General features: G+C 46.3%; 1 protein-coding gene across 1 annotated transcript in view; it reads right to left on the bottom strand.

Moving 5' to 3' along the window:
* The window catches only part of LOC109876618 (OX-2 membrane glycoprotein), a 38,443-nt gene that overhangs the window by 12,232 nt on the left and 6,226 nt on the right, over positions 1-19,985 (bottom strand). The window contains exons 5-6 of the mRNA XM_031813281.1: positions 17,784-18,113; positions 11,573-11,848 (exon numbers count right to left, since the gene is read on the bottom strand). Of these exons, the coding sequence (XP_031669141.1) occupies positions 11,573-11,848; positions 17,784-18,113 (606 nt within the window). The remainder of the gene's footprint in view (positions 1-11,572; positions 11,849-17,783; positions 18,114-19,985) is intronic.

Genomic DNA, 19,985 nt, shown 5'->3' with positions numbered 1-19,985 from the left:
TGACTCTGTACCGGTACCCCCTGTATATAGCCTCCACATTGACTCTGCACCGGTACCCCCTGTATATAGCCTCCACATTGACTCTGTACCGGTACCCTCTGTATATAGCCTCCACATTGACTATGTACCGGTGCCCCCTGTATATAGCCTCCACATTGACTCTGTACCAGTACCCCCTGTATATAGCCTCCACATTGACTCTGTACCGGTACCCCCTGTATATAGCCTCCACATTGACTTTGTACAGGTACCCCCTGTATATAGTCTCCACATTGACTTTGTACAGGTACCCCCTGTATATAGCCTCCACATTGACTCTGTACAGGTACCCCCTGTATATAGTCTCCACATTGACTCTGTACAGGTACCCCCTGTATATAGCCTCCACATTGACTCTGTACCAGTACCCCCTGTATATAGTCTCCACATTGACTCTGTACAGGTACCCCCTGTATATAGTCTCCACATTGACTCTGTACAGGTACCCCCTGTATATAGCCTCCACATTGACTCTGTACCAGTACCCTCTGTATATAGCCTCCACATTGACTCTGTACCAGTACCCTCTGTATATAGCCTCCACATTGACTCTGTACCAGTACCCTCTGTATATAGCCTCCACATTGACTCTGTACCAGTACCCTCTGTATATAGCCTCCACATTGACTCTGTACCAGTACCCTCTGTATATAGCCTCCACATTGACTCCGTACCAGTACCCTCTGTATATAGCCTCCACATTGACTCTGTACAGGTACCCTCTGTATATAGCCTCCACATTGACTCTGTACCAGTACCCTCTGTATATAGCCTCCACATTGACTCTGTACCAGTACCCTCTGTATATAGCCTCCACATTGACTCTGTACCAGTACCCCCTGTATATAGCCTCCACATTGACTCTGTACCGGTACCCCCTGTATATAGCCTCCACATTGACTCTGTACCAGTACCCTCTGTATATAGCCTCCACATTGACTCTGTACCGGTACCCCCTGTATATAGCCTCCACATTGACTCTGTACCAGTACCCTCTGTATATAGCCTCCACATTGACTCTGTACAGGTACCCCCTGTATATAGTCTCCACATTGACTCTGTACAGGTACCCCCTGTATATAGCCTCCACATTGACTCTGTACCAGTACCCTCTGTATATAGCCCCCACATTGACTCTGTACCAGTACCCCCTGTATATAGCCCCCACATTGACTCTGTACAGGTACCCCCTGTATATAGCCTCCACATTGACTCTGTACCAGTACCCTCTGTATATAGCCTCCACATTGACTCTGTACAGGTACCCCCTGTATATAGTCTCCACATTGACTCTGTACAGGTACCCCCTGTATATAGCCTCCACATTGACTCTGTACCAGTACCCTCTGTATATAGCCCCCACATTGACTCTGTACAAGTACCCCCTGTATATAGCCCCCACATTGACTCTGTACAGGTACCCCCTGTATATAGTCTCCACATTGACTCTGTACAGGTACCCCCTGTATATAGCCCCCACATTGACTCTGTACCAGTACCCCCTGTATATAGCCACCACATTGACTCTGAACAGGTACCCCCTGTATATAGCCTCCACATTGACTCTGTACAGGTACCCCCTGTATATAGCCTCCACATTGACTCTGTACCAGTACCCCCTGTATATAGCCTCCACATTGACTCTGTACCAGTACCCCCTGTATATAGTCTCCACATTGACTCTGTACCAGTACCCCCTGTATATAGTCTCCACATTGACTCTGTACCAGTACCCCCTGTATATAGCCTCCACATTGACTCTGTACCAGTACCCCCTGTATATAGCCTCCACATTAACTCTGTACAGGTACCTCCTGTATATAGCCTCCACATTGACTCTGTACCAGTACCCCCTGTATATAGCCTCCACATTGACTCTGTACCAGTACCCCCTGTATATAGTCTCCACATTGACTCTGTACCAGTACCCCCTGTATATAGCCTCCACATTGACTCTGTACCAGTACCCCCTGTATATAGCCTCCACATTGACTCTGTACCAGTACCCCCTGTATATAGCCTCCACATTGACTCTGTACCAGTACCCCTGTATATAGCCTCCACATTGACTCTGTACCAGTACCCCCTGTATATAGCCTCCACATTGACTCTGTACCAGTACCCCCTGTATATAGCCTCCACATTGACTCTGTACCAGTACCCCCTGTATATAGCCTCCACATTGACTCTGTACAGGTACCCCCTGTATATAGCCTCCACATTGACTCTGTACAGTACCCCCTGTATATAGCCTCCACATTGACTCTGTACCAGTACCCCCTGTATATAGCCTCCACATTGACTCTGTACCAGTACCCTCTGTATATAGCCTCCACATTGACTCTGTACCAGTACCCCCTGTATATAGCCTCCACATTGACTCTGTACCAGTACCCCCTGTATATAGCCTCCACATTGACTCTGTACCAGTACCCCCTGTATATAGCCTCCACATTGACTCTGTACCAGTACCCCCTGTATATAGCCTCCACATTGACTCTGTACCAGTACCCCCTGTATATAGCCTCCACATTGACTCTGTACCAGTACCCCCTGTATATAGCCTCCACATTGACTCTGTACCAGTACCCTCTGTATATAGCCTCCACATTGACTCTGTACCAGTACCCCCTGTATATAGCCTCCACATTGACTCTGTACCAGTACCCCCTGTATATAGCCTCCACATTGACTCTGTACCAGTACCCCCTGTATATAGCCTCCACATTGACTCTGTATCAGTACCCCCTGTATATAGCCTCCACATTGACTCTGTACCAGTACCCCCTGTATATAGCCTCCACATTGACTCTGTACAGGTACCCCCTGTATATAGCCTCCACATTGACTCTGTACCAGTACCCCCTGTATATAGCCTCCACATTGACTCTGTACCAGTACCCTCTGTATATAGCCTCCACATTGACTCTGTACCAGTACCCCCTGTATATAGCCTCCACATTGACTCTGTACCAGTACCCCCTGTATATAGCCTCCACATTGACTCTGTACCAGTACCCCCTGTATATAGCCTCCACATTGACTCTGTACCAGTACCCCCTGTATATAGCCTCCACATTGACTCTGTACCAGTACCCCCTGTATATAGCCTCCACATTGACTCTGTACCAGTACCCCCTGTATATAGCCTCCACATTGACTCTGTACCAGTACCCTCTGTATATAGCCTCCACATTGACTCTGTACCAGTACCCCCTGTATATAGCCTCCACATTGACTCTGTACCAGTACCCCCTGTATATAGCCTCCACATTGACTCTGTACCAGTACCCTCTGTATATAGCCTCCACATTGACTCTGTACCAGTACCCCCTGTATATAGTCTCCACATTGACTCTGTACCAGTACCCCCTGTATATAGCCTCCACATTGACTCTGTACCAGTACCCCCTGTATATAGCCTCCACATTGACTCTGTACCAGTACCCCCTGTATATAGTCTCCACATTGACTCTGTACCAGTACCCTCTGTATATAGCCTCCACATTGACTCTGTACCAGTACCCCCTGTATATAGTCTCCACATTGACTCTGTACCAGTACCCCCTGTATATAGCCTCCACATTGACTCTGTACCAGTACCCCCTGTATATAGTCTCCACATTGACTCTGTACAGGTACCCCCTGTATATAGCCTCCACATTGACTCTGTACCAGTACCCCCTGTATATAGCCCCCACATTGACTCTGTACCAGTACCCCCTGTATATAGCCCCCACATTGACTCTGTACCAGTACCCCCTGTATATAGCCTCCACATTCACTCTGTACCGGTACCCCCTGTATATAGCCTCCACATTGACTCTGTACCAGTACCCCCTGTATATAGTCTCCACATTGACTCTGTACAGGTACCCCCTGTAAATAGCCTCCACATTGACTCTGTACCAGTACCCTCTGTATATAGCCTCCACATTGACTCTGTACCAGTACCCTCTGTATATAGCCTCCACATTGACTCGGTACCAGTACCCCCTGTATATAGCCTCCACATTGACTCTGTACCAGTACCCCTGTATATAGCCTCCACATTGACTCTGTACCAGTACCCCCTGTATATAGTCTCCACATTGACTCTGTACAGGTACCCCCTGTAAATAGCCTCCACATTGACTCTGTACCAGTACCCTCTGTATATAGCCTCCACATTGACTCTGTACCAGTACCCCCTGTATATAGCCTCCACATTGACTCGGTACCAGTACCCCCTGTATATAGCCTCCACATTGACTCTGTACCAGTACCCCTGTATATAGCCTCCACATTGACTCTGTACCAGTACCCCCTGTATATAGCCTCCACATTGACTCTGTACAGGTACCCCTGTATATAGCCTCCACATTGACTCTGTACCAGTACCCCCTGTATATAGCCTCCACATTGACTCTGTACCAGTACCCCCTGTATATAGCCTCCACATTGACTCTGTACCAGTACCCCCTGTATATAGCCTCCACATTGACTCTGTACCAGTACCCCCTGTATATAGCCTCCACATTGACTCTGTACCAGTACCCCCTGTATATAGCCTCCACATTGACTCTGTACAGGTACCCCCTGTATATAGCCTCCACATTGACTCTGTACAGGTACCCTCTGTATATAGCCTCCACATTGACTCTGTACCAGTACCCCCTGTATATAGCCTCCACATTGACTCTGTACAGGTACCCTCTGTATATAGCCTCCACATTGACTCTGTACAGGTACCCCCTGTATATAGCCTCCACATTGACTCTGTACCAGTACCCCCTGTATATAGCCTCCACATTGACTCTGTACAGGTACCCCCTGTATATAGCCTCCACATTGACTCTGTACCGGTACCCTCTGTATATAGCCTCCACATTGACTCTGTACAGGTACCCCCTGTATATAGTCTCCACATTGACTCTGTACCAGTACCCCCTGTATATAGCCTCCACATTGACTCTGTACAGGTACCCCCTGTATATAGCCTCCACATTGACTCTGTACCAGTACCCCCTGTATATAGCCTCCACATTGACTCTGTACCAGTACCCCCTGTATATAGCCTCCACATTGACTCTGTACCAGTACCCCCTGTATATAGCCTCCACATTGACTCTGTACCAGTACCCCCTGTATATAGCCTCCACATTGACTATGTACCGGTACCCCCTGTATATAGCCTCCACATTGACTCTGTACCAGTACCCCCTGTATATAGCCTCCACATTGACTCTGTACAGGTACCCCCTGTATATAGCCTCCACATTGACTCTGTACCAGTACCCCCTGTATATAGCCTCCACATTGACTCTGTACCAGTACCCCCTGTATATAGTCTCCACATTGACTATGTACCGGTACCCCCTGTATATAGCCTCCACATTGACTATGTACCGGTACCCCCTGTATATAGCCTCCACATTGACTCTGTACCAGTACCCCCTGTATATAGCCTCCACATTGACTCTGTACAGGTACCCCCTGTATATAGCCTCCACATTGACTCTGTACCAGTACCCCCTGTATATAGCCTCCACATTGACTCTGTACCAGTACCCCCTGTATATAGTCTCCACATTGACTCTGTACCGGTACCCTCTGTATATAGCCTCCACATTGACTCTGTACAGGTACCCCCTGTATATAGTCTCCACATTGACTCTGTACCAGTACCCCCTGTATATAGCCTCCACATTGACTCTGTACCAGTACCCCCTGTATATAGCCTCCACATTGACTCTGTACCAGTACCCCCTGTATATAGTCTCCACATTGACTATGTACCAGTACCCCCTGTATATAGCCTCCACATTGACTCTGTACAGGTACCCCCTGTATATAGCCTCCACATTGACTCTGTACCAGTACCCCCTGTATATAGCCTCCACATTGACTCTGTACCAGTACCCCCTGTATATAGCCTCCACATTGACTCTGTACAGGTACCCCTGTATATAGCCACCACATTGACTCTGTACCAGTACCCCCTGTATATAGCCTCCACATTGACTCTGTACCAGTACCCCCTGTATATAGCCTCCACATTGACTCTGTACCGGTACCCTCTGTATATAGCCTCCACATTGACTCTGTACAGGTACCCCCTGTATATAGTCTCCACATTGACTCTGTACCAGTACCCCCTGTATATAGCCTCCACATTGACTCTGTACCAGTACCCCCTGTATATAGCCTCCACATTGACTCTGTACCAGTACCCCCTGTATATAGTCTCCACATTGACTATGTACCAGTACCCCTGTATATAGCCTCCACATTGACTCTGTACAGGTACCCCCTGTATATAGCCTCCACATTGACTCTGTACCAGTACCCCCTGTATATAGCCTCCACATTGACTCTGTACCAGTACCCCCTGTATATAGCCTCCACATTGACTCTGTACAGGTACCCCTGTATATAGCCTCCACATTGACTCTGTACCAGTACCCCCTGTATATAGCCTCCACATTGACTCTGTACCAGTACCCCCTGTATATAGCCTCCACATTGACTCTGTACCAGTACCCCCTGTATATAGCCTCCACATTGACTCTGTACAGGTACCCCCTGTATATAGTCTCCACATTGACTCTGTACCAGTACCCCCTGTATATAGTCTCCACATTGACTCTGTACCGGTACCCTCTGTATATAGCCTCCACATTGACTCTGTACAGGTACCCCCTGTATATAGTCTCCACATTGACTCTGTACCAGTACCCCCTGTATATAGCCTCCACATTGACTCTGTACCAGTACCCCCTGTATATAGCCTCCACATTGACTCTGTACCAGTACCCCCTGTATATAGTCTCCACATTGACTATGTACCAGTACCCCCTGTATATAGCCTCCACATTGACTCTGTACAGGTACCCCCTGTATATAGCCTCCACATTGACTCTGTACCAGTACCCCCTGTATATAGCCTCCACATTGACTCTGTACCAGTACCCCCTGTATATAGCCTCCACATTGACTCTGTACAGGTACCCCTGTATATAGCCTCCACATTGACTCTGTACCAGTACCCCCTGTATATAGCCTCCACATTGACTCTGTACCAGTACCCCCTGTATATAGCCTCCACATTGACTCTGTACCGGTACCCTCTGTATATAGCCTCCACATTGACTCTGTACAGGTACCCCCTGTATATAGTCTCCACATTGACTCTGTACCAGTACCCCCTGTATATAGCCTCCACATTGACTCTGTACCAGTACCCCCTGTATATAGCCTCCACATTGACTCTGTACCAGTACCCCCTGTATATAGTCTCCACATTGACTATGTACCAGTACCCCCTGTATATAGCCTCCACATTGACTCTGTACAGGTACCCCCTGTATATAGCCTCCACATTGACTCTGTACCAGTACCCCCTGTATATAGCCTCCACATTGACTCTGTACCAGTACCCCCTGTATATGAGTTTAAGTTTGAGTTTATGTTTATTTTTACAGGGACAGTGCACATTAATCAACATTTCAGTAAAAGTGCCGGTTTTAGCCAACCGGCTAATTTTCAACCGCAGTCCCTGGGCAGGTTATTAAAAACAATTACAATATAGACAATAGCAACATAGAACAAGCAAGACATAGCATACAGACAGAGCAACATAAAACAAAAAGCAGCAAGACAAAATTCATAAAAGCAACAAAGTGTTTCCACATCTCACAAGCTACAGACAACAGACAACATGGAGTGGCAACACACAGCTAGGGACCATGTTCACAACTCTGATTGACCTTTAGCCATGTCTTCAAGCATTTTGTGAAAGTGTGATATGTGGTGCAGTTATGTGTGTCTGATGGCAGTGTATTCCAGACATGGGAAGCTCTCACAGAGAATGCAGATTTACTAAAGGTGCTTTTCCTTAGGGGAACTATACAGTCACCTCTCATGGCAGACCTTGTGGATCTACTGCCATATGTCTGGGTTTTCTGTTTAACAAAAATATCGAGTGGAGGGGGAGCCAGGCCATTGAGGATCTTGAATACAAGACATGCGTCGGTGTATTGCACAAGATTTTCCCAACTCAAGAGCTCATGCTTTCTAAGGATGTGACAATGATGATGGCTATTGGGCTTCCTATCAAGCACTTTGAGAGCCTGTTTGTAGACAGACTGAATAGGTTTTAATGTTGTACAGCAAGCTTGGGCCCAACTAGTCAAGCAGTATGTTAAGTGGGGGAGTATCATAGATTTGAAGTACAGTTTTGCTACCTCTGTAGTCAACCAATTTCGTATAAATCGGAAATTAGCTAGGTTGAATTTGGTTATTTGAATTACCTTTTTCACATGCTTTTTAAAAGAGAGGTTGGAATCAAGTATGATGCCAAGGTACTTAAAATCGGATACCACCTGGAGCTTCTCCCCTGACACATAGACATCTGGCTCAGTAGCATCTGTTGCCCTCTTTGTGAAGAACATGCAAACAGTTTTTTTCACATTGAGATGCAAACACGAGTCACTGAGCCACTTTGTAACCTGGCCATTACAGTAGTGAGTTCTTGTGCAGCTTGTTGTTTGCTCTTTGCATGCACATATATCACTGTATCATCTGCATACATTTGAACTTCAGACCCAGTACAGACAGAAGGCAGATCATTAATGTACAGGCTGAACTGGAGGGGCCCCAGTATTGACCCTTGGGGCACGCCCACATCATAGCTACGAGTGGGCGACAGCTCATTGCTCACTCTGACACACTGAGTTCTGCCTTCAAGGTATGATTTCATCCATCTCAAGGCATCAGGGGAAAAGTTGAACTTGGACAATTTTGTGATGAGAATCTCATGGTTAACAGTATCAAAAGCCTTCCTTAGGTCCAGAAACACAGCCCCAATAGCACCCCCTTTGTCCATCTTGGACTTCACATTTTCCAGAAGAAAGCAGTTGGCCGTTTCTGTGGAGTGTTTCGCTCTGAAGCCAAACTGCATGGAGTGTAATGTGAAGGGGCTGTTGTTGAGGTGGGCAATCAGTTGTTCTGCTACACACTTTTCAACAACCTTTGACACCACAGGTAATATACTAATGGGCCTGTAGTTACTCACGTTAGCAGGGTCTCCTGATTTAAAGATGGCCGTTATTATGGCCGACTTCCATACCCTTGGAAACACACCGAGACCAATAGATGTGTTGGTGACCTTAGTAATGGGGCCAATGAGTGACTCTTTGTAGTTTTTAAGAAAGGTAGAGTCCATCCCAAACACATCTTTGGCTTTAGAGTTCTTTAGTGAGCTAATCACCTTGTTCACCTTTGACTCAGAAACCTCCCTTATGATGAAGACAGGTTGAGTGTCATTCACTAGCACTGAGCCCAAGAAACAAGTGGAGGGGTTCTGTGTCAGTACCCTGACAGAGTCAATAAAGTAGGAATTGAAGGCTATTGCTATTTCGACTGCATCCTGTGTTAGATTGTTATTCACCATGATTTCTAGTCTTTTTGCAGTGTTACTATGGTCTTTCCCTGTTAACTTTTTAGATTCTCCCATATCAATTTAGAATTTCCCTTTGCTTCACCAATTATGTTAATAAAAAAGTTTGCCTTGGCCTGTCTGATTTCTTTCATCACCTTATTTCTCAACATGGTAAACCTACGTCTGTCATGCTCTAATTTAGATTTTAGGGCTATTTTTAGAGCATAATCTCGTTCTTTCATCAATTTCCAGATTTCTCCATTTAGCCAAGGAAGAGTGCTCTTCCTTGGCTAATAGCCTCCACATTGACTCTGTACCGGTACCCTCTGTATATAGCCTCCACATTGACTCTGTACCAGTACCCCCTGTATATAGCCTCCACATTGACTCTGTACCAGTACCCCCTGTATATAGCCTCCACATTGACTCTGTACAGGTACCCCCTGTATATAGCCTCCACATTGACTCTGTACCAGTACCCCCTGTATATAGCCTCCACATTGACTCTGTACCAGTACCCCCTGTATATAGCCTCCACATTGACTCTGTACAGGTACCCCCTGTATATAGCCTCCACATTGACTCTGTACCGGTACCCTCTGTATATAGCCTCCACATTGACTCTGTACAGGTACCCCCTGTATAGTCTCCACATTGACTCTGTACAGGTACCCCCTGTATATAGTCTCCACATTGACTCTGTACCAGTACCCCCTGTATATAGCCTCCACATTGACTCTGTACAGGTACCCCCTGTATATAGCCTCCACATTGACTCTGTACAGGTACCCCTGTATATAGCCTCCACATTGACTCTGTACAGGTACCCCCTGTATATAGCCTCCACATTGACTCTGTACAGGTACCCCCTGTATATAGCCTCCACATTGACTCTGTACAGGTACCCCTGTATATCGCCTCCACATTGACTCTGTACAGGTACCCCCTGTATATAGCCTCCACATTGACTCTGTACCGGTACCCCCTGTATATAGCCTCCACATTGACTCTGTACAGGTACCCCCTGTATATAGCCTCCACATTGACTCTGTACAGGTACCCCCTGTATATAGCCTCCACATTGACTCTGTACAGGTACCCCCTGTATATAGCCTCCACATTGACTCTGTACAGGTGCCCCCTGTATATAAAGCCCCTCTATTGTTATTTGCTTATGCTCTATAATTATTTGTTATTCTTATCTCTTACTTTTTTTTGTTTTGTTTTTCTATTTTCTTAAAACTGCGTTGTTGTTTAAGGGCTTGTAAGTAAGTATTTCACTGTAAGGTCTACAGCTGTTGTATTCGGCACATGTGACAAATACAATTTGATAGCATATACCAGTTAGCAGGCGCTTTTATCCAAAATGACTCACAGTACACTGAGCGCATACATTTTGGTAAACAAATCTGACCCCCTGGGAATCGAAGCCAGGACCCTGGCGTTGCTAGCGTCATGACCAACTGAGCCAGACAGGACCACAATATTGACTTCAAGGACATTAAACTATGCCTCATTTTGACCATAACTCATGATATGAGCTTCACAACAAGAGAGATAGACGTACTGTGGAAAAGGCTTGACGCTTATTTTGGTTTTCCACTTCCTGGAAACTGTAGCACTTAATGGTGTATCAAACGAGCCATAATTGTACACAACTAGAATAGCAACTGAAGCTTTCCTAAGAATCACTCCCCCAAATGGATACAATCACAAAACTAGATCAGGACAGTTACAATACAGGATTTCAACACACAACTCTACACATGTTGAACCACAATGCAGACCTGGGTTCAAATAGTGGCCCCAAGTCCTGGGCTTGATTGACCTCGCCTGGCGGAATGGACCCAAAACAATAGTCCTAAAAGTGCAAACCCTGCCCATCGCACTCAATGTATGGCATTTGAAAGAAAAAAAATACTATGTGAACCCAGCACTGTCACATTGCGAGGGCTATTAAGCAGACTTGTCTTCATAAGCAGAAAAAAATCTGTTTTTTTTAATTAAAAAAGTATAACTAATATACCTTTATTAGATCTTTTATAAGACATATATTAATGATTTACTGCTAATATATACATCTTTATTGAGCCAATGTGATTCTCTGCTCACCATTGAGGTTGACGGACATGGGCGAGTCCAGGCCTCGGTGGTGCACCATGCATTTGACGGATTGGTCGTGGGGCAGGGCCTCCTGGAGGAGGAGGGTGCTGGTGACCAGGGTGGTGCCGTCCCCCTGGTCGTAGGACGAGGACACGGACGGCCCCAGCGTCCGGTTGTCCCCCTCCACATTCCATACCATCTGGGCTGCAGGACGGGCTGCGGCCGTGCAGTTGGCCTCGATGACCCCGCTGGAGGTCACGTGGGTGATCTCTGGGTTGGGCAGCACTGAGGGAGACATCACACACAATGGATGAGAGATCATGTTTATGGTGAATGACAGTATATATATACAGTGTAAGACAGTGGTTCTCAACTCCAGTCCTCCAGTGGTGTCTGACTGATGTTATCCTGTCTGGTGTTACCTTGTCTGGTGTGGTCTGACTGATGTTATCTTGTCTGGTGTGGTCTTGTCTGATGTTATCCTGTCTGGTGTTACCTTGTCTGGTGTGGTCTGACTGATGTTATCCTGTCTGGTGTTACCTTGTCTGGTGTGGTCTGACTGATGTTATCTTGTCTGGTGTGGTCTGACTGGTGTTATCCTGTCTGATGTAGTCAGACTGGTGTTATCTTGTCTGATGTAGTCAGACTGGTGTTATCTTGTCTGATGTAGTCAGACTGGTGTTATCTTGTCTGATGTAGTCAGACTGGTGTTATCTTGTCTGATGTAGTCAGACTGGTGTTATCTTGTCTGATGTAGTCAGACTGGTGTTATCTTGTCTGATGTAGTCAGACTGGTGTTATCTTGTCTGATGTAGTCAGACTGGTGTTATCTTGTCTGATGTAGTCAGACTGGTGTTATCTTGTCTGATGTAGTCAGACTGGTGTTATCTTGTCTGATGTAGTCAGACTGGTGTTATCTTGTCTGATGTAGTCAGACTGGTGTTATCTTGTCTGGTGCACAACATGGAAACAGAACATGGCCTCCAACCCTCCAGTCTCCATCTGACACAATGAGACCTCACTATATCAGACTGCACAACATGGAAACAGAACATGGCCTTCAACCCTCCAGTCTCCATCTGACACAATGAGACCTCACTATATCAGACTGCACAACATGGAAACAGAACATGGCCTCCAATCCTCCAGTCTCCACCTGACACAATGAGACCTCACTATATCAGACTGCACAACATGGAAACAGAACATGGCCTCCAACCCTCCAGTCTCCATCTGACACAATGAGACCTCACTATATCAGAATGCACAACATGTAAACAGAACATGGCCTCCAACCCTCCAGTCTCCATCTGACACAATGAGACCTCACTATATCAGACTGCACAACATGGAAACAGAACATGGCCTTCAACCCTCCAGTCTCCATCTGACACAATGAGACCTCACTATATCAGACTGCACAACATGGAAACAGAACATGGCCTCCAACCCTCCAGTCTCCATCTGACACAATGAGACCTCACTATATCAGACTGCACAACATGGAAACAGAACATGGTCTTCAACCCTCCAGTCTCCATCTGACACAATGAGACCTCACTATATCAGACTGCACAACATGGAAACAGAACATGGCCTCCAATCCTCCAGTCTCCACCTGACACAATGAGACCTCACTATATCAGACTGCACAACATGGAAACAGAACATGGCCTCCAACCCTCCAGTCTCCATCTGACACAATGAGACCTCACTATATCAGACTGCACAACATGGAAACAGAACATGGCCTTCAACCCTCCAGTCTCCATCTGACACAATGAGACCTCACTATATCAGACTGCACAACATGGAAACAGAACATGGCCTCCAACCCTCCAGTCTCCATCTGACACAATGAGACCTCACTATATCAGAATGCACAACATGGAAACAAGACGGAACGACAGATGGGCATCGGTGCCTGGGTTTACTGATGTTTTTACAGTGGACAAAAGCAGGGCTGTTCAGATGAGATTGGAGCAGAGGGACTCACACAGAGACATACTGATTAGAGCACCACACACACACACACAGAGGGCCTGTGTCTAGGGAAAACAGTGACCCAGTCATTCCTTGGGTCTCAGCCCATTTAAATCACCTCTTTCCTGTCTCCAGAATCATCACCCGTCTAACAACTTTATCACTCCCAAGTCCCAACACTCACATTCTGTAATCAGTCCATAGACAGCCACACAGCATTTAAGAGGACTGTAGTAAATCAGTCCATAGACAGCCACACAGCATCTAAGAGGACTGTAATCAGACCATAGACAGCCACACAGCATCTAAGAGGACTGTAGTAAATCAGTCCATAGACAGCCACACAGCATCTAAGAGGACTGTAGTAAATCAGTCCATAGACAGCCACACAGCATCTAAGAGGACTGTAATCAGACCATAGACAGCCACACAGCATCTAAGAGGACTGTAATCAGTCCATAGACAGCCACACAGCATCTAAGAGGACTGTAGTAAATCAGTCCATAGACAGCCACACAGCATCTAAGAGGACTGTAGTAAATCAGTCCATAGACAGCCACACAGCATCTAAGAGGACTGTAGTAAATCAGTCCATAGACAGCCACACAGCATCTAAGAGGACTGTAATCAGACCATAGACAGCCACACAGCATCTAAGAGGACTGTAGTAAATCAGTCCATAGACAGCCACACAGCATCTAAGAGGACTGTAGTAAATCAGTCCATAGACAGCCACACAGCATCTAAGAGGACTGTAGTAAATCAGTCCATAGACAGCCACACAGCATCTAAGAGGACTGTAGTAAATCAGTCCATAGACAGCCACACAGCATCTAAGAGGACTGTAATCAGTCCATGGACAGCCACACAGCATCTAAGAGGACTGTAATCAGTCCATAGACAGCCACACAGCATCTAAGAGGACTGTAGTAAATCAGTCCATAGACAGCCACACAGCATCTAAGAGGACTGTAATCAGACCATAGACAACCACACAGCATCTAAGACGACTGTAGTAAATCAGTCCATAGACAGCCACACAGCATCTAAGAGGACTGTAGTAAATCAGTCCATAGACAGCCACACAGCATCTAAGAGGACTGTAATCAGACCATAGACAGCCACACAGCATCTAAGAGGACTGTAGTAAATCAGTCCATAGACAGCCACACAGCATCTAAGAGGACTGTAATCAGTCCATAGACAGCCACACAGCATCTAAGAGGACTGTAATCAGTCCATAGACAGCCACACAGCATCTAAGAGGACTGTAGTAAATCAGTCCATAGACAGCCACACAGCATCTAAGAGGACTGTAGTAAATCAGTCCATAGACAGCCACACAGCATCTAAGAGGACTGTAATCAGACCATAGACAGCCACACAGCATCTAAGAGGACTGTAGTAAATCAGTCCATAGACGGCCACACGGCATCTAAGAGGACTGTAATCAGACCATAGACAGCCACACAGCATCTAAGAGGACTGTAATCAGTCCATAGACAGCCACACAGCATCTAAGAGGACTGTAATCAGTCCATAGACAGCCACACAGCATCTAAGAGGACTGTAATCAGACCATAGACAGCATCTAAGAGGACTGTAATCAGTCCATAGACAGCCACACAGCATCTAAGAGGACTGTAATCAGTCCATAGACAGCCACACAGCATCTAAGAGGACTGTAATCAGTCCATAGACAGCCACACAGCATCTAAGAGGACTGTAATCAGTCCATAGACAGCCACACAGCATCTAAGAGGACTGTAATCAGTCCATAGACAGCCACACAGCATCTAAGAAGACTGTAATCAGTCCATAGACAGCCACACAGCATCTAAGAGGACTGTAATCAGTCCATAGACAGCCACACAGCATCTAAGAGGACTGTAATCAGTCCATAGACAGCCACACAGCATCTAAGAGGACTGTAAATCAGTCCATAGACAGCCACACAGCATCTAAGAGGACTGTAATCAGTCCATAGACAGCCACACAGCATCTAAGAGGACTGTAATCAGTCCATAGACAGCCACACAGCATTTAAGAGGACTGTAATCAGTCCATAGACAGCCACACAGCATCTAAGAGGACTGTAATCAGTCCATAGACAGCCACACAGCATCTAAGAGGACTGTAATCAGTCCATAGACAGCCACACAGCATCTAAGAGGCATTCTGTCAAAGTCTAATTCTATAACTTCCATTCCATAACTGTGAAATTACAATAGGCCATGTTGAGTCTCCAGTGTGAAATACTTGTACATACACAGCATCTAAGAGGAGTGTAATCAGTCCATAGACAGCCACACAGCATCTAAGAGGACTGTAATCAGTCCATAGACAGCCACACAGCATCTAAGAGGACTGTAATCAGTCCATAGACAGCCACACAGCATCTAAGAGGACTGTAATCAGTCCATAGACAGCCACACAGCATCTAAGAGGACTGTAATCAGTCCATAGACAGCCACACAGCATCTAAGAGGACTGTAATCAGTCCATAGACAGCCACACAGCATCTAAGAGGACTGTAATCAGTCCATAGACAGCCACACAGCATCTAAGAGGACTGTAATCAGTCCATAGACAGCCACACAGCATCTAAGAGGACTGTAATCAGTCCATAGACAGCCACACAGCATCTAAGAGGACTGTAATCAGACCATAGACAGCCACACAGCATCTAAGGGGACTGTAAATCAGTCCATAGACAGCCACACAGCATCTAAGAGGACTGTAAATAGTCCATAGACAGCCACACAGCATCTAAGAGGCATTCTGTCAAAGTCAAATTCTATAACTTCCATTCCATAACTGTGACATTACAATAGGCCATGTTGAGTCTCCAGTGTGAAATACTTGTATCTATCTCAGTATGCCACCAAGGGGCATAACATTTGTGGTTCTTATATTTCAGTGGGCAGAATGCACTAAAACAGCTCAACCCTGTTCCTGGAGAGACCCTCCTGTAGGTTTATACTCCAACCCTGTTCCTGGAGAGAGACCCTCCTGTAGGTTTAAACTCCAACCCTGTTCCTGGAGAGAGACCCTCCTGTAGGTTTATACTCCAACCCTGTTCCTGGAGAGACCCTCCTGTAGGTTTAAACTCCAACCCTGTTCCTGGAGAGAGACCCTCCTGTAGGTTTATACTCCAACCCTGTTCCTGGAGATATACCATCCTGTAGGTTTATACTCCAACCCTGTTCCTGGAGAGATACCCTCCTGTAGGTTTATACTCCAACCCTGTTCCTGGAGAGAGACCCTCCTGTAGGTTTATACTCCAACCCTGTTCCTGGAGATATACCATCCTGTAGGTTTATACTCCAACCCTGTTCCTGGAGATATACCATCCTGTAGGTTTATACTCCAACCCTGTTCCTGGAGAGATACCATCCTGTAGGTTTATACTCCAACCCTGTTCCTGGAGAGAGACCCTCCTGTAGGTTTATACTCCAACCCTGTTCATGGAGAGATACCATCCTCCAGGGTTAGAGTATAAACCTACAGGAGGGTATCTCTCTCTATAGCCTTCCACCCCTAAAGGGCCCTGGGTTTAGTAACTGTACAATAGAGTGTCTCCACAGCAGGTCTAAACAGTAGCATTGTGACCCATTCTGGCTCCTCCCATCGGCTACATAAAGCTTTTCCCTTTCCTGTGCTATATCTGGGAAACACACACACACACACACACACACACACACAGGGAGAAGTGTATCATCTTATAATACGACTTCCTTCCTATCTACTATTCCTTCCAATCTACTATTAGAATGTCTACTATGGCAACATCATCCGGGAAATCATCACATTTTTACAGTGTGATTACAGTGTGATTACAGTGTGTTTACAGTGTGTTTACCGTGTGATTACAGTGTGATTACACATGGCCCTTTAATGACCTGGAGTGTATAGACATAAACACACATCCTCTCATCCAGTCTCAATGGGCCTGTTTGGCCTTCAATGAGCACAACAACTGACTACCTTGGGGCACATGGCTACGTTTTCCAACAAACTAAATATAAAATATACTAGAATGGCTGGGCAGTAGATGACTGCTACTGGTTTTGAGCCACATCTTTATCAGTGAAGATTGGGAACAGGAAATTCCAGCAAAAACCATAATCAATTAAAACCTTCCTTACAGCAATAGCCTCAGTGGATATACTCCCTGAGATATAATACAACAATACAACCTTCCAAATGACCCCTAATAACCCCCATCCATACACACCATATACAAAGAGGCAGGCCGTGGCGCTCCTGGTGCCTTCTGGGTAAGTGTGGAACTCGCAGGTGTAGCAGCCCTCGTCCTCCGTCTTCACCGGCCTGATGGAGAGCTGTGTGTCTCCCAGGGAGGGGTTCAGGGTCATGCGTCCCCGATAAGGTTCCTCAATGCTGGGTTGGCCTCGCTTGGCAAAGGAGGCCAACGTGGCCGTGTCGCCCTGCTCTGCAGTCTTTCTCCACAGGACCTGGCGTACCCTGTCTGGGAGGCCGTACCAGCAGGACATGGTGGCCAGCTTCCCGCTGATGGCTGTTTTATTACCCTCATTGCCCACTTTGACTGGGTCAGACACAGGGAGACAGAGGAAGGTATCAATAGGTGAGCGTTGGAATGGGAGGAGCACATTCATAGTGGTGGGTTAGAGAGACAAAGTGTTTGGAGGCTTACATTTCTTTTTTTCTTTTTTCTTTTTTTTCCTTTTAAATTGTACCCCTTTTTCTCCCCAATTTCGTGGTATCCAATTGTTAGTAGCTACTATCTTGTCTCATCGCTACAACTCCCGTACGGGCTCGGGAGAGACGAAGGTTGAGAGTCAAAAGTATGTGGACACTTGCTTGTCGAACATCTCATTCAAAAATCATGGGCATTAATATGGAGTTGGTCCCCCTATAACAGCCTCCACTCTTTCGGGAGGGTTTTCCACTAGATATTGGAACATTTCTGTGGGGACTTGCTTGCATCCATTCAGCCACAAGAGCATTAGTGTGGTTGGGCACTTAGGCCTGGTTCGCAGTAGGCGTTCCAATTCATCCCAAAGGTATTCGATGGGGTTGAGGTCAGTCAAGTTGAGGCCAGTCAAGGTTTTTATTTTTTTATATAATTTTTAACCTTTATTTAACTAGGCAAGTCAGTTAAGAACAAATTCTTATTTACAATGACGGCCTACGAACAGTGGGTTAAGAGCCTTGTTCAGGGGCAGAACGACAGATTTGTACCTTGTCAGCTCGGGGATTTGAACTTGCAACCTTTCGGTTACTAGTCCAACACTCTAACCACTAGGCTACGCTGCCGCCCCGAAGTTCTTCCATAATGATCTCGATAAACCATTTCTGTATGGACCTCGCTTTGTGCACGGGGGCATTGTCATGCTGAAACAGGAAAGGGCCTTCCCCAAACTTTTGCCAATTTTTGCATTCGGGCATTATGTATTGGGGCAGGCAGCGTTCTCCTGGCATCCGCCAAACCCAGATTCGTCTGTCGGACTGCCAGATGGTGAAGCGTGATTCATAACTCCAGAGAATGCATTTCCACAATCCCATGGCGCGAGATTTACACCATTCCAGCCGATACTTGGCATTGAGCATGGTGATCTTAGGCTTGTGTGTGGCTGCTCGGCCGTGGAAACCCATTTCATGAAGCTCCTGACGAACAGCTCTTTTGCTGATGATGCTTCTAGAGGCAGTTTAGAACTCGGTAGTGAGTGTTACAACCGAGGAAAGATTAATTTTATGAGCTATGCATTCAGCACTCCTGTTCTGTGAGCTTGTGTGGCCTACCACTTCGTGGCTGAGCCGTTGTGGCTCCTAGACATTTCCACTTCACAATAACAGCACTTACAGTTGACTGGGGCAGCTCTAGCAAGGCAGACATTTGACCAACTGACTTGTTGGAAAGGTGGCATCCTATGACGGTGCCACGTTGAAAGTCACTGAGCTCTTCAGGAAGGCCATTCTACTGCCAATGTTTGTCTATGGACATTGCATGGCTGTGTGTTCGATTTTATACATCTGTCAGAAATGGGTGTGGCTGAAATAGCCGAATCCAACCATTTGAAGGGGTGTCCACATACTGCTGTATATATAGCGCATATTTTGGGGCAGTAATACAACAGAGGGTTAGAGGTGTCCTCTTGTTGTGGTCGTTATATTCAGAGAAAGTCTCGGGGCCCTGGTCTGTTGAGTATGGCTGACCTCAACCCACTTCCTGTTTCTGATTATCCACAACTGATATATTCTGGGATGGGAGGGCCAAGTGAGCATGCTGACTTTTCATGACCTTACACAATCAGCAGACAAATCAACTGCGCTGAAAAACATGGGAACTACAAACAAATTCACAGGAGGATTTGTTTTCTATTTTAGAAAAATGTAACAATTGGGATTGTGCCAACCCTATGAGGAAGGCCACCTGGTGCTGGAGAGAGAGTATTTG

Source organism: Oncorhynchus kisutch, unplaced genomic scaffold, assembly GCF_002021735.2.
Source record: "Oncorhynchus kisutch isolate 150728-3 unplaced genomic scaffold, Okis_V2 Okis05a-Okis16b_hom, whole genome shotgun sequence".
NCBI lineage: Eukaryota > Metazoa > Chordata > Actinopteri > Salmoniformes > Salmonidae > Oncorhynchus > Oncorhynchus kisutch.
This window is presented reverse-complemented; position numbering and strand designations above follow the sequence as displayed.